At 37.3% G+C, this 14,908-nt stretch overlaps 1 protein-coding gene across 2 annotated transcripts in view; it reads right to left on the reverse strand.

The window, feature by feature from the left end:
* Positions 1–2,857: 2,857 nt before the first annotated feature.
* Positions 2,858–14,908, reverse strand: part of ALG5 (ALG5 dolichyl-phosphate beta-glucosyltransferase) — a 38,091-nt gene continuing 26,040 nt past the window's right edge. The window contains exons 9-11 of one of the 2 annotated variants that reach the window (XM_030882487.3): positions 9,661–9,746; positions 7,436–7,551; positions 2,858–5,026 (exon numbers count right to left, since the gene is read on the reverse strand). In XM_030882487.3, the coding sequence (XP_030738347.1) occupies positions 7,436–7,551; positions 9,661–9,746 (202 nt within the window). In that variant the 3' untranslated portion in view covers positions 2,858–5,026. Of the gene's footprint in view, positions 5,027–5,185; positions 7,552–9,660; positions 9,747–14,908 lie in introns of those variants that run through there. The other variant, XM_030882490.3, reaches the window with a different exon arrangement.

The raw sequence follows: 14,908 nt of genomic DNA on the forward strand, positions 1-14,908 counted from the left end.
AGCTCAAGTGTCACATCTTAGAGAAGCCTTCTTGGGCATCTTTGGTATGGTTAGACCCCCTGGTTTATTATCTTGTAGGACCATGTATTTCTCATTCATAACCAACACCATTGTTCCAAATTGACGTATATTTAATTACTTGATTACCGTCTGTCTCCTTTAATTATCTGTAATGTCTAAAAGAATGGGGAGTGTGTCTGATTTTGTTCTTGTTTATTCCCAACACCTAAAAAGTGCCTGGCATATAGTAAGTGCTCATCAAATACTTGTTAAATGTATGGAGGTGTATTAGGAATAGAGGAAGAGAATAGAGTAACGGATCCTGGGCTTGGATTCGTACCAGGCTTTTGGTGTGCCAAGGGCTTAGCAGTGCAGGAGAAAGCCACGCCTGCCTCTGCTCTTCTTTTTGAAAAACTAGAAGTGTGTGTGTGTGTGTGTGTGTGTTTTGAAGCGGGGTGATTCATAGTCATTTTGGGGAAGCGGTAGACACGTTAAAGGACCTGGAGAGTCGTATGGTCCACAAAACTTACCTTAACAGTAAGTGTAAGTTTAAGGTTTATTCTTATTTTCATGTGGGATTTAATTATTTGATGGTATATGTAACACAAACCCTAACCCAGTTATAATGACTTTTTAATTTAAATTTTATCCACTTATTTCAATATAATTTTTGTGGGTTGTAGGGGGTACTTGACTTTGTGGTATTGATCCCCACAGGACTGAATGGGTTCCCATTCCTTTTGAATACAGAAATTTGTTTTTAAGATGAAGATAAGTTTAATTTTGATATGGGAACTTTGCAATACATTCTGGGATAAAAGGCAACATCCTAAGGTATCACAGAATTATGGTTGAGCTTTACTACTAAGAATGGGTGTCTTAGTTCAGGTATCTGCAACAAGATACCATAGACTGGGTGTCTTAACCAACAGAAATTTATTTCTCACAGTTCTAGAAGCTGGAAGTCCAAGATCCCTGCCTACTAGCTGCCTCGCAGGAAGATGCAAGTTTCTCCCTGGTATTTGTTAGCGATCAATATGTTGACTTTTTGCCATTCTCTGTGGCATTATTTTATAAGGGCTTAATAAACTTTATACTCTTTCATCCACACATTGCTCCTTAATTTATAGATGACTTCTGAAAGAATGAATTCTAGGAGAAATTAAAGAAATATTCAGAACACTTTAAATGAGAATAAAAGAACATCTCTAAAAGCATTTTCTGTACAAATAAAATGTTTCATGTTCATACAGAATCTTAAGATTCATAAAGAGTCTTCATGATGTGCTTGTATCATATCACATATTGTTTAGTGAGCCTTAGATCTGCTTTAAGGCCTCTATTGAAAAGAGTTAAGCATAGAAGAAAGCCAATCCATTACTTTTTTTTTTAACATCTTTATTGGAGTATAATTGCTTCACAATGGTGTGTTGGTTTAATCCATTACTTTTTGCTCTCCTATTTAAGAGAGAAGTTCGGGTGGAGAAGTAGTCTTTTAGAATAGTTACCTTTAGAATAAGGTAGGTTGTAAACCAATAAAAGATAATATTCTGCATTTACCAAATATAAAATATTCTCCCTGATATGAGCATATGTGTTATCTTACATTTTCACAAAATTCTTGTTTTTAAAGCTTAGGCTTGTATATTTCCTTTCATTCAGCAGCTAATGTGTTATCTCTGTATTACTGTTTTATAGATAAGAAAACTGAGATGCACGCAGCTTTCATCACTGGAAAAAAGTCTCCTGACTCACCCAAACAGTATCCTTCCACATCAGTTGCCTATTCAGAGGGAAGAATGATGTCCAAGAAACCACATTTTTAATGAAATTTAAACTTCTTTTTTTAAAAATATTTTTTAGGGCTTTTCTGGTGGCACAGTGGTTGAGAGTCCGCCTGTCGATACAGGGGACACGTGTTCGTGCCCCGGTCTGGGAAGATCCCACATGCCGCAGAGCGGCTGGGCCCGTGAACCATGGCCGCTGAGCCTGTGCGTCCGGAGCCTGTGCTCCGCCAACGGGAGAGGCCACAACAGTAAGAGGCCCGTGTACCACACACACACACACACACACACACACACACAAAATATATATATATATTTTATTTTTTGACTGCGCCGCACAGCATGCAGGATCTTCTACCAGGGATTAAACCCGTGCCCCCTGCAGTGGAAGCACAGAGTCTTAACCACTGGACCACCAGGGAAGTCTGAAATTTAAATTTCTAACATATATTTCCTATAAGAAATATAAATAAGGTTCTACCTAGGGGCAGGACAGGAATAAAGATGCAGACGTAGAGAATGGATTTGAGGACATGGCGAGGGGGAAGGGTAAGCTGGGACGAAGTGAGAGAGTGGTATGGATATATATACATTAACAAATGTAAAATAGCTAGTGGGAAGCAGCTGCATAGCACAGGGAGATCAGCTTGGTGCTTTGTGACCACCTAGAGGGGTGGGATAGGGAGGGTGGGAGGGAGACGCAAGAGGGAGGGGATATGGGGGTATATGTATACGTATAGCTGATTCACTTTGTTGTAAAGCAGAAACTAACACACCACCGTAACGCAATTATACTCCAATAAAGATGTTAAAAAAATTTAAGAAAAAAGAAAAATATAAATAAGGTTCTATTCTTGTCGGAAGTGTTTTTTTCTGAAATGATTATTTTTGAAAAGTGTGATAAAATTGCAGCTAAAACTCAGCTGTCATGCACTGATTAATCATCAGAAATGGTGAGTGTACAGGTATTCGAGAAATTCAAAAAACTATGAGACTTGACTAAACTGACGATTTAAAATTTTAAAATCTCAATTTATTTCTCTTTAAATAATTGGCCTGTGGAAAGAGAAAAGTAATCATAGTTGGAAACATTAATGGGTCAAACTCTTACCCCACCTACTTTAGTATGAGAATCTGTCACCTTCTGAATAGGGCTTGCTTTTGGCAGATTCTGCTAATACTTCTTTTATCTTAAAAAAGACAGATTGGGCACTAGTTGCATACTTAGCTTATTGATTCTCCAACTGTGGGTCACAGCTCCCCAACTGCGATGTCAGAAGATTGCCTAGGGGATGCAAGGCCTGTTACCTCTGTTTTTGCCCCTTTTCCCTCCCTCATTTGTGATAAATTGTCTTATATATTCCACTACATATATTTAGAGCCACATCAGACTGCTTTAGTATTTGCTTCCACCATCAAACATAATATAAAACTCTTGAAGATAAAGTCTTTTGTATTTGTCAATATTCTGCTTACCATGTATTTTCTTCCTTTCTAACGTTCCAAGTTTCCTTTTGATGTTTTCTTTCTGTTTAGAGAATTTTGTTTAGCCATCGTTTTAGGGTAGGTCTGTGGGTGTCCAGTTCTCTAAACTTTCCTTCATCTGAGGTTGTCTTTATTTCCCCTTCATACTTGAAGATTTGTTTTTTGCTGAGTATGAGATTCTGTGTTGACAGTTTCTTACTTTTAGTATTTAAAAAATATTGTGCCACATCCTTCTGACTGGCATAGTTTCTGATGGTAAATTCAGTCATTCTGATTGTTTCCCCACTATAGGTAAGGTGTCAGGTTTTTTTTTTTGTGTGTGGCTTTCAAGATTTTTTCTGTCTTTAGTTCTCAGAAGTTTAATTGTGACGTGTCTTGGTATGGGTTTCTTTGGGTTTATCCTATACGGAATCTGATTCTGTAGATTTATGCCTCTTGCCAAGTTTGAGGAGTTTTCAGCCAGTATTTCTTCAAGGATGTTTTCCACCCTTCCAGGGACTCTGATGATACTGTTAGATCTTTTTATAGTTTCACTGAGCCTTTTTTTTTTTCCTTCTGTTTTTTTCTCTCTTGATCAGATTAATTTCTATTGTGCTATCTTTGAGTTTACTGATTCTTTCCTTTGCCACCCCCATTCTGCTGTTGAGCTTATCCACCAAGCTTTTTATTTAGTGATTGTATTTTTCAGTTCTAAAATTTCCATTTGGGGGACTTCCCTGGTAGTCCAATGGTTAAGACTCCATGCTTCCACTGCTGGGGGGCACAGGCTCTATCCCTGGTCGGGGAACTAAGATCCTACATGCTTCATGGCGTGGCCAAAATAAAAAAATTAAAGATAATAATAAATAAATACAATTTCCGTTTGGTTCTTCTTGATATTGTCCTTTGCTGAGACTTTCTGTTTCTTTGCTGAGGCTTTCTACTTTTTTCATTAATTTCAAGCATGTTTGTAATTCCGTGGAAGCATTTTTGTCATGGCTGCTTTAAAATCCTTGTCAGATAATCCTAACATCTCTGGGATCTCAGTGTTGGCATCTCGATTGTCTTTTTTCATTCAAGTTGAGGTTTTTCTGGTTCTTGCTTTAACGAGTGATTTTCTTGTGAAACCTGGACATTTTTTTTATTATCTTCTGAGACTCTGGATCTTACTCACAACTCTTGTTTTAGCTGACACTCCTCTGGTTGAGAAGGGGGAGCACCGTCGTTATATTGCCAGGGGAGGTGTAAGTACAGGTTCTCCCCTTGGCCCCCATTGACACCCAAATGAAGGGGGACTATTTATTTATTATATTTGGGCAGGGGTAGGAGTTCTGGCTCACTACATGGTCTTCATTGTCACCGCAGCGGGGTGGCCTCATCACTTCGAGGCCACCAGAAGAAGTGCCTCCTCTGGCTCCATCCCTGGGAGGGGATGGAGCTGCTGTTACTGCAGAGGGGAGTGCAAGGCCAGCTTCCCCTGGTGCGGACTCAGGATTGGCTTTGGGGGAGGGAAGTCCTGCTCCCTGCTGGGTGTCTCTGACATCGTCCCGGTGAGGATGTCCAGGTACCTGATTCCAGCCTTGTGAGGGTGTGCATCTTGGCTCCCCACTCAGCCTGGGCTCTTGTCAGCAGGTGTGAGGTCACCATTCTTTCCTGTAGTGTTTGGTTGTAGAAGGGCAGTAGTTGTCTAGAGGATCAAATCTGGGAAGGTATTGCTTTTTGTGACCATCAAAATACTAATGAGTTTTACTTCAAAATCAGTGAATTCCAAATGAGTCCTATATTGGATGGACATAATAAAATCATTAGTTTGTAGATTTGGTGCCTTTGAGTTTGCACAAAAACAAAGCAACTCATAAGACTGCTTCAGGAGATTTAGCTGTCGATAAAATGGATAACCTCATTCATGTAATTTTTTTCTTGGACAGATGAATTATAATGCTGGCATTATCTAACCATTTGGGAAACCTTTATTGAACAATCACAATTTAGGAGGCTATGGAGACACAAATAAAAGGCAAGGTTTCTGCTCTTGAGGAAATTATAACAATAAAAAAAAGTGGAAAACAGAACTGGAGAATCAACTGTGAATCGTGGAAATACACAACTACATAGAGACATAGAATTACAGATGTCAAGAAACATGTCATCATCCAGACATAATCTTGAGTCAAATAAACTCCACGTGTACATATTCTATAAGAACAAGTCAGAAGGTAGAAAGTACTGTAAATGGTCATGTTGTCTGATTGTGATGAGATTTTGTACCCTCAGTTTTAATCATGGCCCATGATCCTATTTCCTGCTTTTATTTCAGTAGAAGCATGACACTGGCTACTTGTGTGATCTTGGGCAAATCGCTTGTCTAACACTATTTCTTCGTTTCTGAAATGTGGGTAATCATACCCGTATGATAGAGTTGTTTGATCGGATTAAGCTAAGTAATGCACATGAAATTCTTATCACAGTTCCTTGCACATGGTAAAATGATAGTAGCTGATACTTTTGCTTTTGCTGTGGCTGCTTGCCTCTTTTTGTTAGCAGGCTCTATAATGTCAACAAGTTAAACTATGTTTTCTCTTACAGAGTGCCCCCGAGTCTGTACTACGCTGTTAGCTTAGGTGAACCTGTGCCTAGGAAGATAAACTGGCATCAAGGATATCAGAAACCTTTCTTAATAGGGCTCATGAGTGAACTACATAAAAAACTATTGACCCTTTTTCTGAAAATTCCTCTCATGCTTCAAACATACATTTTTATCACTAGCTTACAAAGAACAATAAATTATTTTATTGTCTTATTATAGTTTCATTAAGGATCTTATTTTTGGCTCAAGGCTTGTAACTTTAAATTCTTGTTAATGCTCACTGTCATTTTACTATTTGTTTTCTCTCATTTCTACTTGCATAAGCCTTGTTTTGTTCTGTTCATTTAAGTGACTTAAAGGCTCTCAAAACCTGGTAGTGAATGAAGTTTGTTTATTTACTTGATCGATATTGAGTGTTTACGCTAAGCACTGTACTGGGAATACTAATTTGAGTAAGAAATGGTTTCTGTTTTCAAGGCGCTTGTTTAGTGCAGATGTGACAGTGTCACTGTTGTTTAAACTACTGGAGAGGAGTCATCTTTAGCTTATTTACTTTTCCACGTAAGTCTTGTCTTTAAAATGTTGTATTTCACGTGCTTCTGAAACTTTCTACTTACATGTCCCCAGTTATCATACTGTCAGAAACTGAAGTAGCATACTCATTCAAGAGTGTAAGCCCTGGATCCGGACTATGTGGGCTAGGGTCACAACTCTACTGTTTCCTACCTCTGTGACCTTGGGCAAGTGAATGCTTTATGCCTTGAGTTCCCTCTCCTATTGTAAAAGTTAGGTGAGTCATTATATACTAAGTGCTTAGAACGGTGGTGGGCAGACAGTCAACGCTCAGTAAATGTTAGGTATTATTATTTTCTCTAAAACATCAGAAACAATCTAATTCTTATTTTTAGGAGTTCACTGTTTTATAATTGCTATTTTTTAGTCTTTAGTTTCTCAAAAACACAGGCTTCTGATGTTATTAAATACATTTATTAATATCGCAAAACTTTCTCTTTTTAATAAAGAATTTCCAATTTTTATTAACATGAACTCAAGAGGTTAGGGTTGCCAGGAAGTAAGAAAAATTTGGAAGGAGATAAATAAGACTGTATGAGAAAGTGGATACCTTTGTGAGCAAGCCTATATTCTTTCTTTAACATAATTTCCTAGACTTTTACAGAATGAAAAAGTTTTATGGGTTTAATATTGATAAATTTATATATATTTAAACATTTATTTTTAAATCCCTGAACACCTATATGATTGTGGTTTATATTTAAGTTCATGAGAATAAGGCACTTTAGAGTAAGAATAATCGCTTCTGTCTTCTGTTTAAAAATTGTATTTCTCAGAATCATAATGATAATTAATCTAAACGAATAAAATTGCTAAAGCAAAAGAAAATCTGACTTTTGTTACAAACACCTTAAAAATTTTTGTGTCCAAAAGAGGTATAAAGATTTGTACTGCTGGAGTAAATTCTTTAAAATTATCAAAAGGCATACAATGGAACAGTTTTATTCCAGCTTTATTTAAAATTTTAATTTCAAGTGAAATAATGTGATACTGATGGATAAGAATACAACCAAAGATGGCAAATCACCTAATTCACTTTCCTGGTTTGTTCAAGCCTCCAGGCACCAGTCAAATATCGAAGTCGTATAAGAAGTAGGTCCTTGCCCATCTGTAGCCAGCTCCAAAATGGAACTAATTTAGAACCTGCAATTTAAAAATAATTAAAAATAAATATTATTTTCAGGAAACATAACAGTTTAAAATTGTATTTTAGAAGTCACGACCTTTGTGAGCTTCTAGTCACCTTAATTTAACTTACATTATTTATATTATATATGTATGTCTGTTAAACAATTCCTGTGTACATTTAAAAATGATTTTCGGGGGCAAATCTTCATGTTTTACACACTGCTTTTCAATCTCATGTACTACAGAGAATCAGATACACCTCTATACATAATACAAGTACAGATTAATAATCTGAGATAAGAAAGCCAAGACAAAAACCCAACATTTATTCTAATTCTACCAAAGGCTCTCAATCAGATAAAATAAATACACCTTAGCTATAGGCCATCTTCTTGTCCAGTGGTTGTCAAATGACAACATGCCAAGTGCAGTTGTCTGCATGAGATCTGCCTCCTTGAGCATGTCTTAAAAGCTTATATTCCTTGATTTTACCCCTTGGAATTGTTTTTTTGGTAAGTCAGAAGCAGACCTGCCCTGCCCTCCAATCTCAGGTAACTGGCATGCTGGATGGTAGAGTGAAGTGGTAAAGACCACAGGACGATCACTGACAATTTCCAGATTGAAGCCCAAATGCTCTAGCTTCTTTCTCTGTTCCTTTCTTCCCACCTCTCCCCACCACCACAAGCTTTACTGAGGTGTAATTGGAAAATAAAATTGAAATGTATTTAAAGTGTACAACATGATGATTTGATAGCTGTATACACTGTGAAATGATTACCACAATGAAGTTAACACATCCACTGTAATTAATTTAAATCATGGATAAGAGATTTAAATATCTTCAAAGTCAAAGTGAGTGGTTTCTCTAAAAACAACAAAAACAAAACACCTGGAAGTGAAATAAAACTTGGGAGGATCTAAACCGTGAGAATTTCAGACGGCCCTGCTCTAGTGGGGAGGCACCGATCGTATATGGCTGAGGGTTTGGGGATGATTAACAGAAAAACTGCTAAGTGCTGGTGATCGAGATTTAACACTCAACTCTCTGAGAAATGCAAGTGAGCAACTGATATAAAATGAAACATATTTTTACTTTTCCCCACTTCAGCTTCCCATAGCGTCTGTGCTGGGCACAGGTCAACACAGACACATCCACCACGCTGATCCTAACGAGTCTGAGGCACCCTTTCACCTGCTTCCATCCCCTTTGGTCTAGGCTGCTACTGTGGAGATTAGTCACACTGCTGTAAACTCAATATGCTTCAGCAAGACTCCAAGAGGTCTACAGAGCTTGTATGATTTCCAGACGGGTTCCTACCCTTTTTCTGTCCCTAAACATGTGAAGTTGCTTACTTCAACAGTGACTTTTCAAGAGGAGGCCATGCTTACCTGGCGGAGAGGTGACTTTGAAAAAGTCTCCAGTTAACTGCTCCTACACTGTGAATTAATTTAGGATCACTCTAAGGTAAGCAAAGGAGAACAATAGAATATATTTTAAATTCTAAACAGTGAGCGCTGTCTAAGCTTTTCTGAATAGAAATTATTCAGAAGTATGATAGATTTCACATTTTAAATCTTAGAAATCTTTACATTTTTGGATATATGTACAGATGCCAGTTAAAAAACGGCTGTGAATGGATTATGGACATTTGGAGTAAAAACAACTAATTCCTCATTTAGCTTTGCACAGTGGTTTGTAGGTACTCAAAACTCACTGAGTAATGAAATAATACTAAAAAAAATTGGTATTACAAACAATAAAGTTTATCTGAAGACTATTCACCTTGCTTCTAGCCTGAAATCACCATGATCCTGTCTACTGTACAAGTTTTTATTGAATTGCTTAGGCAAGCCAGTAGGCCTAATGAAGACCCTAAGAAGAGACTTCTTCTTCTTAGGAGAAGAAGGCATTTACAGAATGAATTATGGGCTTACAGAAGGCAGTAAGCCAGCTGGAGGAGGGTGGCAAGGATTAGTAGGCAGTACTTACTGTCTATGAAACTGCCTCTGAGTTAGGACAGCTGAGCTGGGGTGACAGTAAAGCCAGCTGACTTCACTGGACAACTGTATGGTCTGACGTCTTCCCCCACTTAAGATCAGCTGTAATGTAAACAATATACTCACCTTCAATTTCAGTCCAGTTGACAGCAATTTCTGCTATTGGGATCTTAAAGAACTGTGCTATGTAAAGCAGTTCTACATCAAATGCCCTGAAATAGAAAATACATTGCTATTTATTTTTAAAAAGACAGAGTGTAATTAAATCTCTACCTTGGCATATTTTAAAGCAGCTTACACAGCAGATATAAAGGCTTATATTGTAAAAGTGAAGGCCAGATAAACATAAGGTCAAATAAAAGCAAAGTAGTTCAGGAGCTTCAAGGCAAATAATATAACATCGCGTGTCACTGCATAACATATAAATGAGAAATATGGCATCTCTGTCACAACTCAGAAACTCTCAGAGGTAAAAACGGCCTCCTGGGCTCCAAGAGAAAATTTAATCCTGGAAATGTTCAAGATTGATGGTTTTCAAATCCCAACCTTAACTAGCTCAAGAGACAGAACTGATGGCATTTTCAACGGATTCAGAGAGCTGGTAAAACAGAACCTTGAGAAGCCCTAGGAGAGAATGTCACTTCAGAGCTGCTTGATTCCATTCTTCTACCGCCAAAGAATCAAGGTTCCTTTTCTAAGTACGGGGTCCCTGTGGCCTGCCTTCCCTCTTCCCCTCCCCAATGCCATCCTGGCCAATACAGTACTGGTAGCTGGTGGAACTGAAAAGCCAGTTTAGGCTGGCCTGAAAGGCCTCATGGGCATAACTACATATATACATAGGAATTAGATATGTTGTCTCATTTTAACATACACTTAAAATCATCTCTAGCTTGAATTCCCAGCTCAGCCTTCCTTCTACCTAGGAAAGACTCTTTCTTAAAAAGCTCCTCTTCAATCAGCCCTTTGGTTTTGGTCGAATCTGCTTTCCTTAACATTTTTGAATCCTGACGTAGAAGTTTTCCTGGATTTTTACAAAATTCTCTCAACCAGTTGCTTCCTTTCACTGGCATTAAACTCAAAAAGAGAAGCACCACTGCCTGTGCTGCACTTCATGCTTTTACTTGCCTCAAAAAGCACTGAAGTCTTTCACTGTTTTGCTTTCATTCTTGAGCCATGAAATGCCCCACTTTCTAGACTGCATGGAACACACTTCAGACTTCCCAGGCTTGGTTTTAAGATACGAGCACAAACAAGAAAACGCCTAAAATCCACTTCTATCTGATTTCCCTGATTCCAGACAATCTGAATTTGGGAGTTCTGTTTTCTTGGCTACAATACCACCACCATCCATTATGCAACTAGTTTAAATCCCAAGTGTTTGGATAATTCAATATGAAAACTATTTTTTTTAGAAACACTTAATGCTTTTCCTTATCCTAATAAAATATTTACCTAAGATGATAAAACCACCTACAAATGTGTTCTTTGTGTTTCTAAAAGGACTAAGTAAAACTTCCGTTAAGTAGAATTGTGACACTCATGAAAGAAGGAAATAATTTGAATATTAACCCTTAAAACTTTCCTTTAACATAAAACCAAAAAGTTACCTAATGGGCTGCTGAGTAATGCTAATTAATAATCAGATCAAGATTATTAAGTATTTCTCCAAAGATATCATATAGAATTAGTGACTTATCAAAGACACAAAACAACATAAAAATGATGAATGAAAAGGAGTGGGGTAAAAAAACCACCAATAAACTGAAATACAAATTAATTTTTTTTATATTAAAAAAAACTGAAAGGGCTATTCATTTTATAAACTATTGTTTTTATTATACACTTCTCCCCTTAAACATTTTAGAAGACATGAGATGTTTATTTAAAAAAAAAAAAACCCAAAACAACAAAAAAACCACAAAACAAACCAAACTGCAGTTCATATCACCATATTACAAATAAGAGACCAATCTGTTACCAAAGGAAATATTATAATTAAAATACCAAGTACTTCTGGATGGAACCTTATGCCAATAAAGAGAAGCAGCATAAGGGTTATTCTCCTACTGAAATGACTTCTTGAGTTCTGGTAAATGTGGGGAGGGCAGAGTCACCACGTTTTCTTTTGTTATTCAGTTCCTGATACAGCTGTTACCTCAGGAACAGATGTATTTCTGAAGAACAAAGAGTGTGTTGAGACTCTGCTAAACATGGCACACACACACACCCTACTGCTCCCTCCTGAAATCCCACTAAAATTAAAACGACAATGATGGGATAACCATACGAGAACAAAGAGAAGATGAGAGTAACAACAACAAAAAAAATGTGAACGTTGGAAAGTAGCTAGACAAGTTGTAACTAGAAAGTAGACAACGGCAGAGGGAGAAGCCCAGAGCAGGTTAACGGGCACCACAGAGCCCCCGAGGCTCAGGCATCAAGGGCCCAAGTGACCTCTGTAAGTGGAGGTGCAGGTGGGCTGCAAACCGGAGGGCTCACTGAAAATCTGTATGAGATTCTCCTTTCTCCCAGCCGGTTCTGTGAATGCTGGCAGCCAGGATCATATTTCCTAGGCAGCAAATTGAAGGATCCCACTTTAGTGAAAATGACCAGCCCCAAACATAGTGACAGCTGGGAGTTACCCACACAAAATGGCCCCACTAGTTTAATTTGTAGTGAAATCTATCAGTCAGAGTTTGCTGACCACGCACCCAGCTGCTGATGAGCTAAAATTTTTAGCACCATACTAAAGATATCTAAGGATAAACGTTAATGATAAAAACAAACATAAAGAAAAAAACTGGAGCAACAGAAACAATGCAAGGAAAGAAGAAAATAAAGTGTTAGTGGAAGCTACTGTAGTCATGAAACAAGAACAGATTTTAAAAAATGAATACTAGAATATAAGAATTGCAGGAAATTGAGGTTTTGATAGCAGAAATAAAAATTTAAAAGGAGGGTTAGATGATAAAATTGAGGAAATCTCAAAAGAAGAAAAATAGGAAGAGGGAGAGAAAATAAAATGAAAGGATCAATAGGGAAGCTCTATATCTGTTTTATAAGACAGAAGAGAGAAAAGACAGAGGAGATCATCGAAGAAATGAATAAAGGACATTTCTCAGAACTAAAGGACATGGGTTTCCAGACTTAGAGGGCCTCCTGAGTACTCAACAAAATGCATGAAAAAGAGCCACGTTAAGTCGCTGAATCATGACATTTCAAAACACTGAATAAAAGGCTTCCAAAGTGGGGTGGAAAAAACATGCCATACACAAGGAATCAAGATTAGATTATTGACAGAATTGGACTTTTCCAGAGAAACACTGATGCCAAAGACAACAGAGCAATGCTTTCCAAATCCAGAGGAAAAAGGATTTCCAACCTATAACTCTTTCTCCAGCTAACTGGTAAACAAGTGTGAGGGTAGAATCAAGGCATGCCTCTACATGTGGGGTCTCGCAGTGTCTTTCTCATATTTTTTAGGAGGTGTAAGAGAGGTGTGCTCTACTAAATTAGGATGGAAACCAAGGAAAACAAGATCTAGGACAGGAGCTGCAGCAAGCCAGGACACAACTAGAAAGGAAGAGTCAATGAGAAAGGCTTTCCATCTCCAAGAAAAAGATGGAATTGAGGCATAATCTGATGTATCTGGGAACTTATGCTTCTGTCAGAGAGTGAGGACAAGTGTTAGATCCATGGTCAAGTAATGCCAGCAAAAAACTCCAGTTATTACCTTTAGAAAAACAAAAAGTACTACAACTATGTGGGTCGTATAATCCCACTGCATGCTACGGCTCAAATTTGAATTCTCTTTACCCAGCTACAACGATCAATGCTGAGCTAAGCAAACATTATTTTAGAACTGTATTAGGAGCATATCTGTGGAGGGTGTACAGGAGTTTAAGAGAACGAGATACTTGTCCATTGATTTCCTATTGTGGAAATTAATATCTAAAACTGAAAAACTGAGACGTAGCTATGCAGACCCATTGTTTTCAATGTGAAAGCAAACACCACAAACAAGCAGTAAAGAGATGAAAGTGACTAGAGTGAGGGAGCAGGAATGGGGGATGGACGGAGATGGGGCAAAGGACAACTGTTTTCTTGTTATAAGCCTGATGGAATGACTTTAAATTATAAACATGAATAACATTGATTAAAAATTTAAAAAAATTCACTAGAAGTACATTTCAAAGAATCCATTTAAAAAATTATTCATAAATTGGGTCAAATTATACCTTAACATTAAATGGAAAGAATTTAGGTGAGGTAGAGTTCAGAGGATGGAGATTTTATATACATGTTTATATTTAACATTTAACGTTACCCATACTCAAGTAATTCGGAATCAAAGAGATGCCTGTAGTCTTTTAACTTCAGCAGTACAGCGTATACCTTGAAGTGTTGTAATACCTAGAAACTCTACTTGACTTGGATTCCCTGAAAGTTACGAGAAAAATTTCAGTGAATCTTTAGAACAAGTCCTCTTAAAAAAACCGTCTAAGGAGACACATATGGAAATGAGTGGATGCACAATTTGGTTTCTAAAACTTATGCTGCATAAGAAAAAACAAATCTGCTCTTCAGTCTTTCTTGATTGAAGTGAAGGAACAGAGATGTTTAAATAAAGAAATGAAACATAACTGTGGTGAAGGGTATACTGCTAATCAGGTTGATACATGTGTATTTGGTGTTCTCCTTTATGGGCACAACATAAACATAACTGGACCCTAAAGAGAGATGTGAGAGGCTAAAATTTTAAGTCAGGTCAGTATTATGCCAATCAAATTGCAAATAAATAATTAAAAAGGCATGCACATGAACATAAAATTTAAAGAAGAAAAAAATAAAAACATGTTTTTTAACTTAAAAATCCCATAAAACCTTGGAACAGTGCTGGCCAATACACTACCCACATGTGGCTGGCTACTGGGCAACTGAAATGTGGCTAGTCTGAATTGAGATGTACTGTACTCTGAAGACATAGTACAAAGAAAAGCATGTAAAATAGCTCAGTATTTTTTTCATACTGAGTGCATGCTGAAATGACTACATTTATATTGTGTTCAATATAGTATTAAAATAAATGTCACCTTTCTTTTTACTTTTTAATGTGGCTACTAAAAAATGTAAAATTACATATATGGCTTGCATTTGTGTCTCATATTATATTTCTGTTGGACAATGCTGCCTTACAACAATCCTGACTTATAACAGTCCTGACAAGGAAACTTCATAATTTTTAAGTCATCAACCCTAACCCTAATGTTCTCCATTTTTAAATCCTTCCTTTTGAACTACAAAGAACCTAGCTCTTTGACCATAGATGGAGACATAACAACTGACTGAAAAATATCTAATGCAGAGGGAGGGC

Source organism: Globicephala melas, chromosome 18 (assembly GCF_963455315.2).
Source record: "Globicephala melas chromosome 18, mGloMel1.2, whole genome shotgun sequence".
Classification (NCBI taxonomy): Eukaryota; Metazoa; Chordata; class Mammalia; order Artiodactyla; family Delphinidae; genus Globicephala; species Globicephala melas.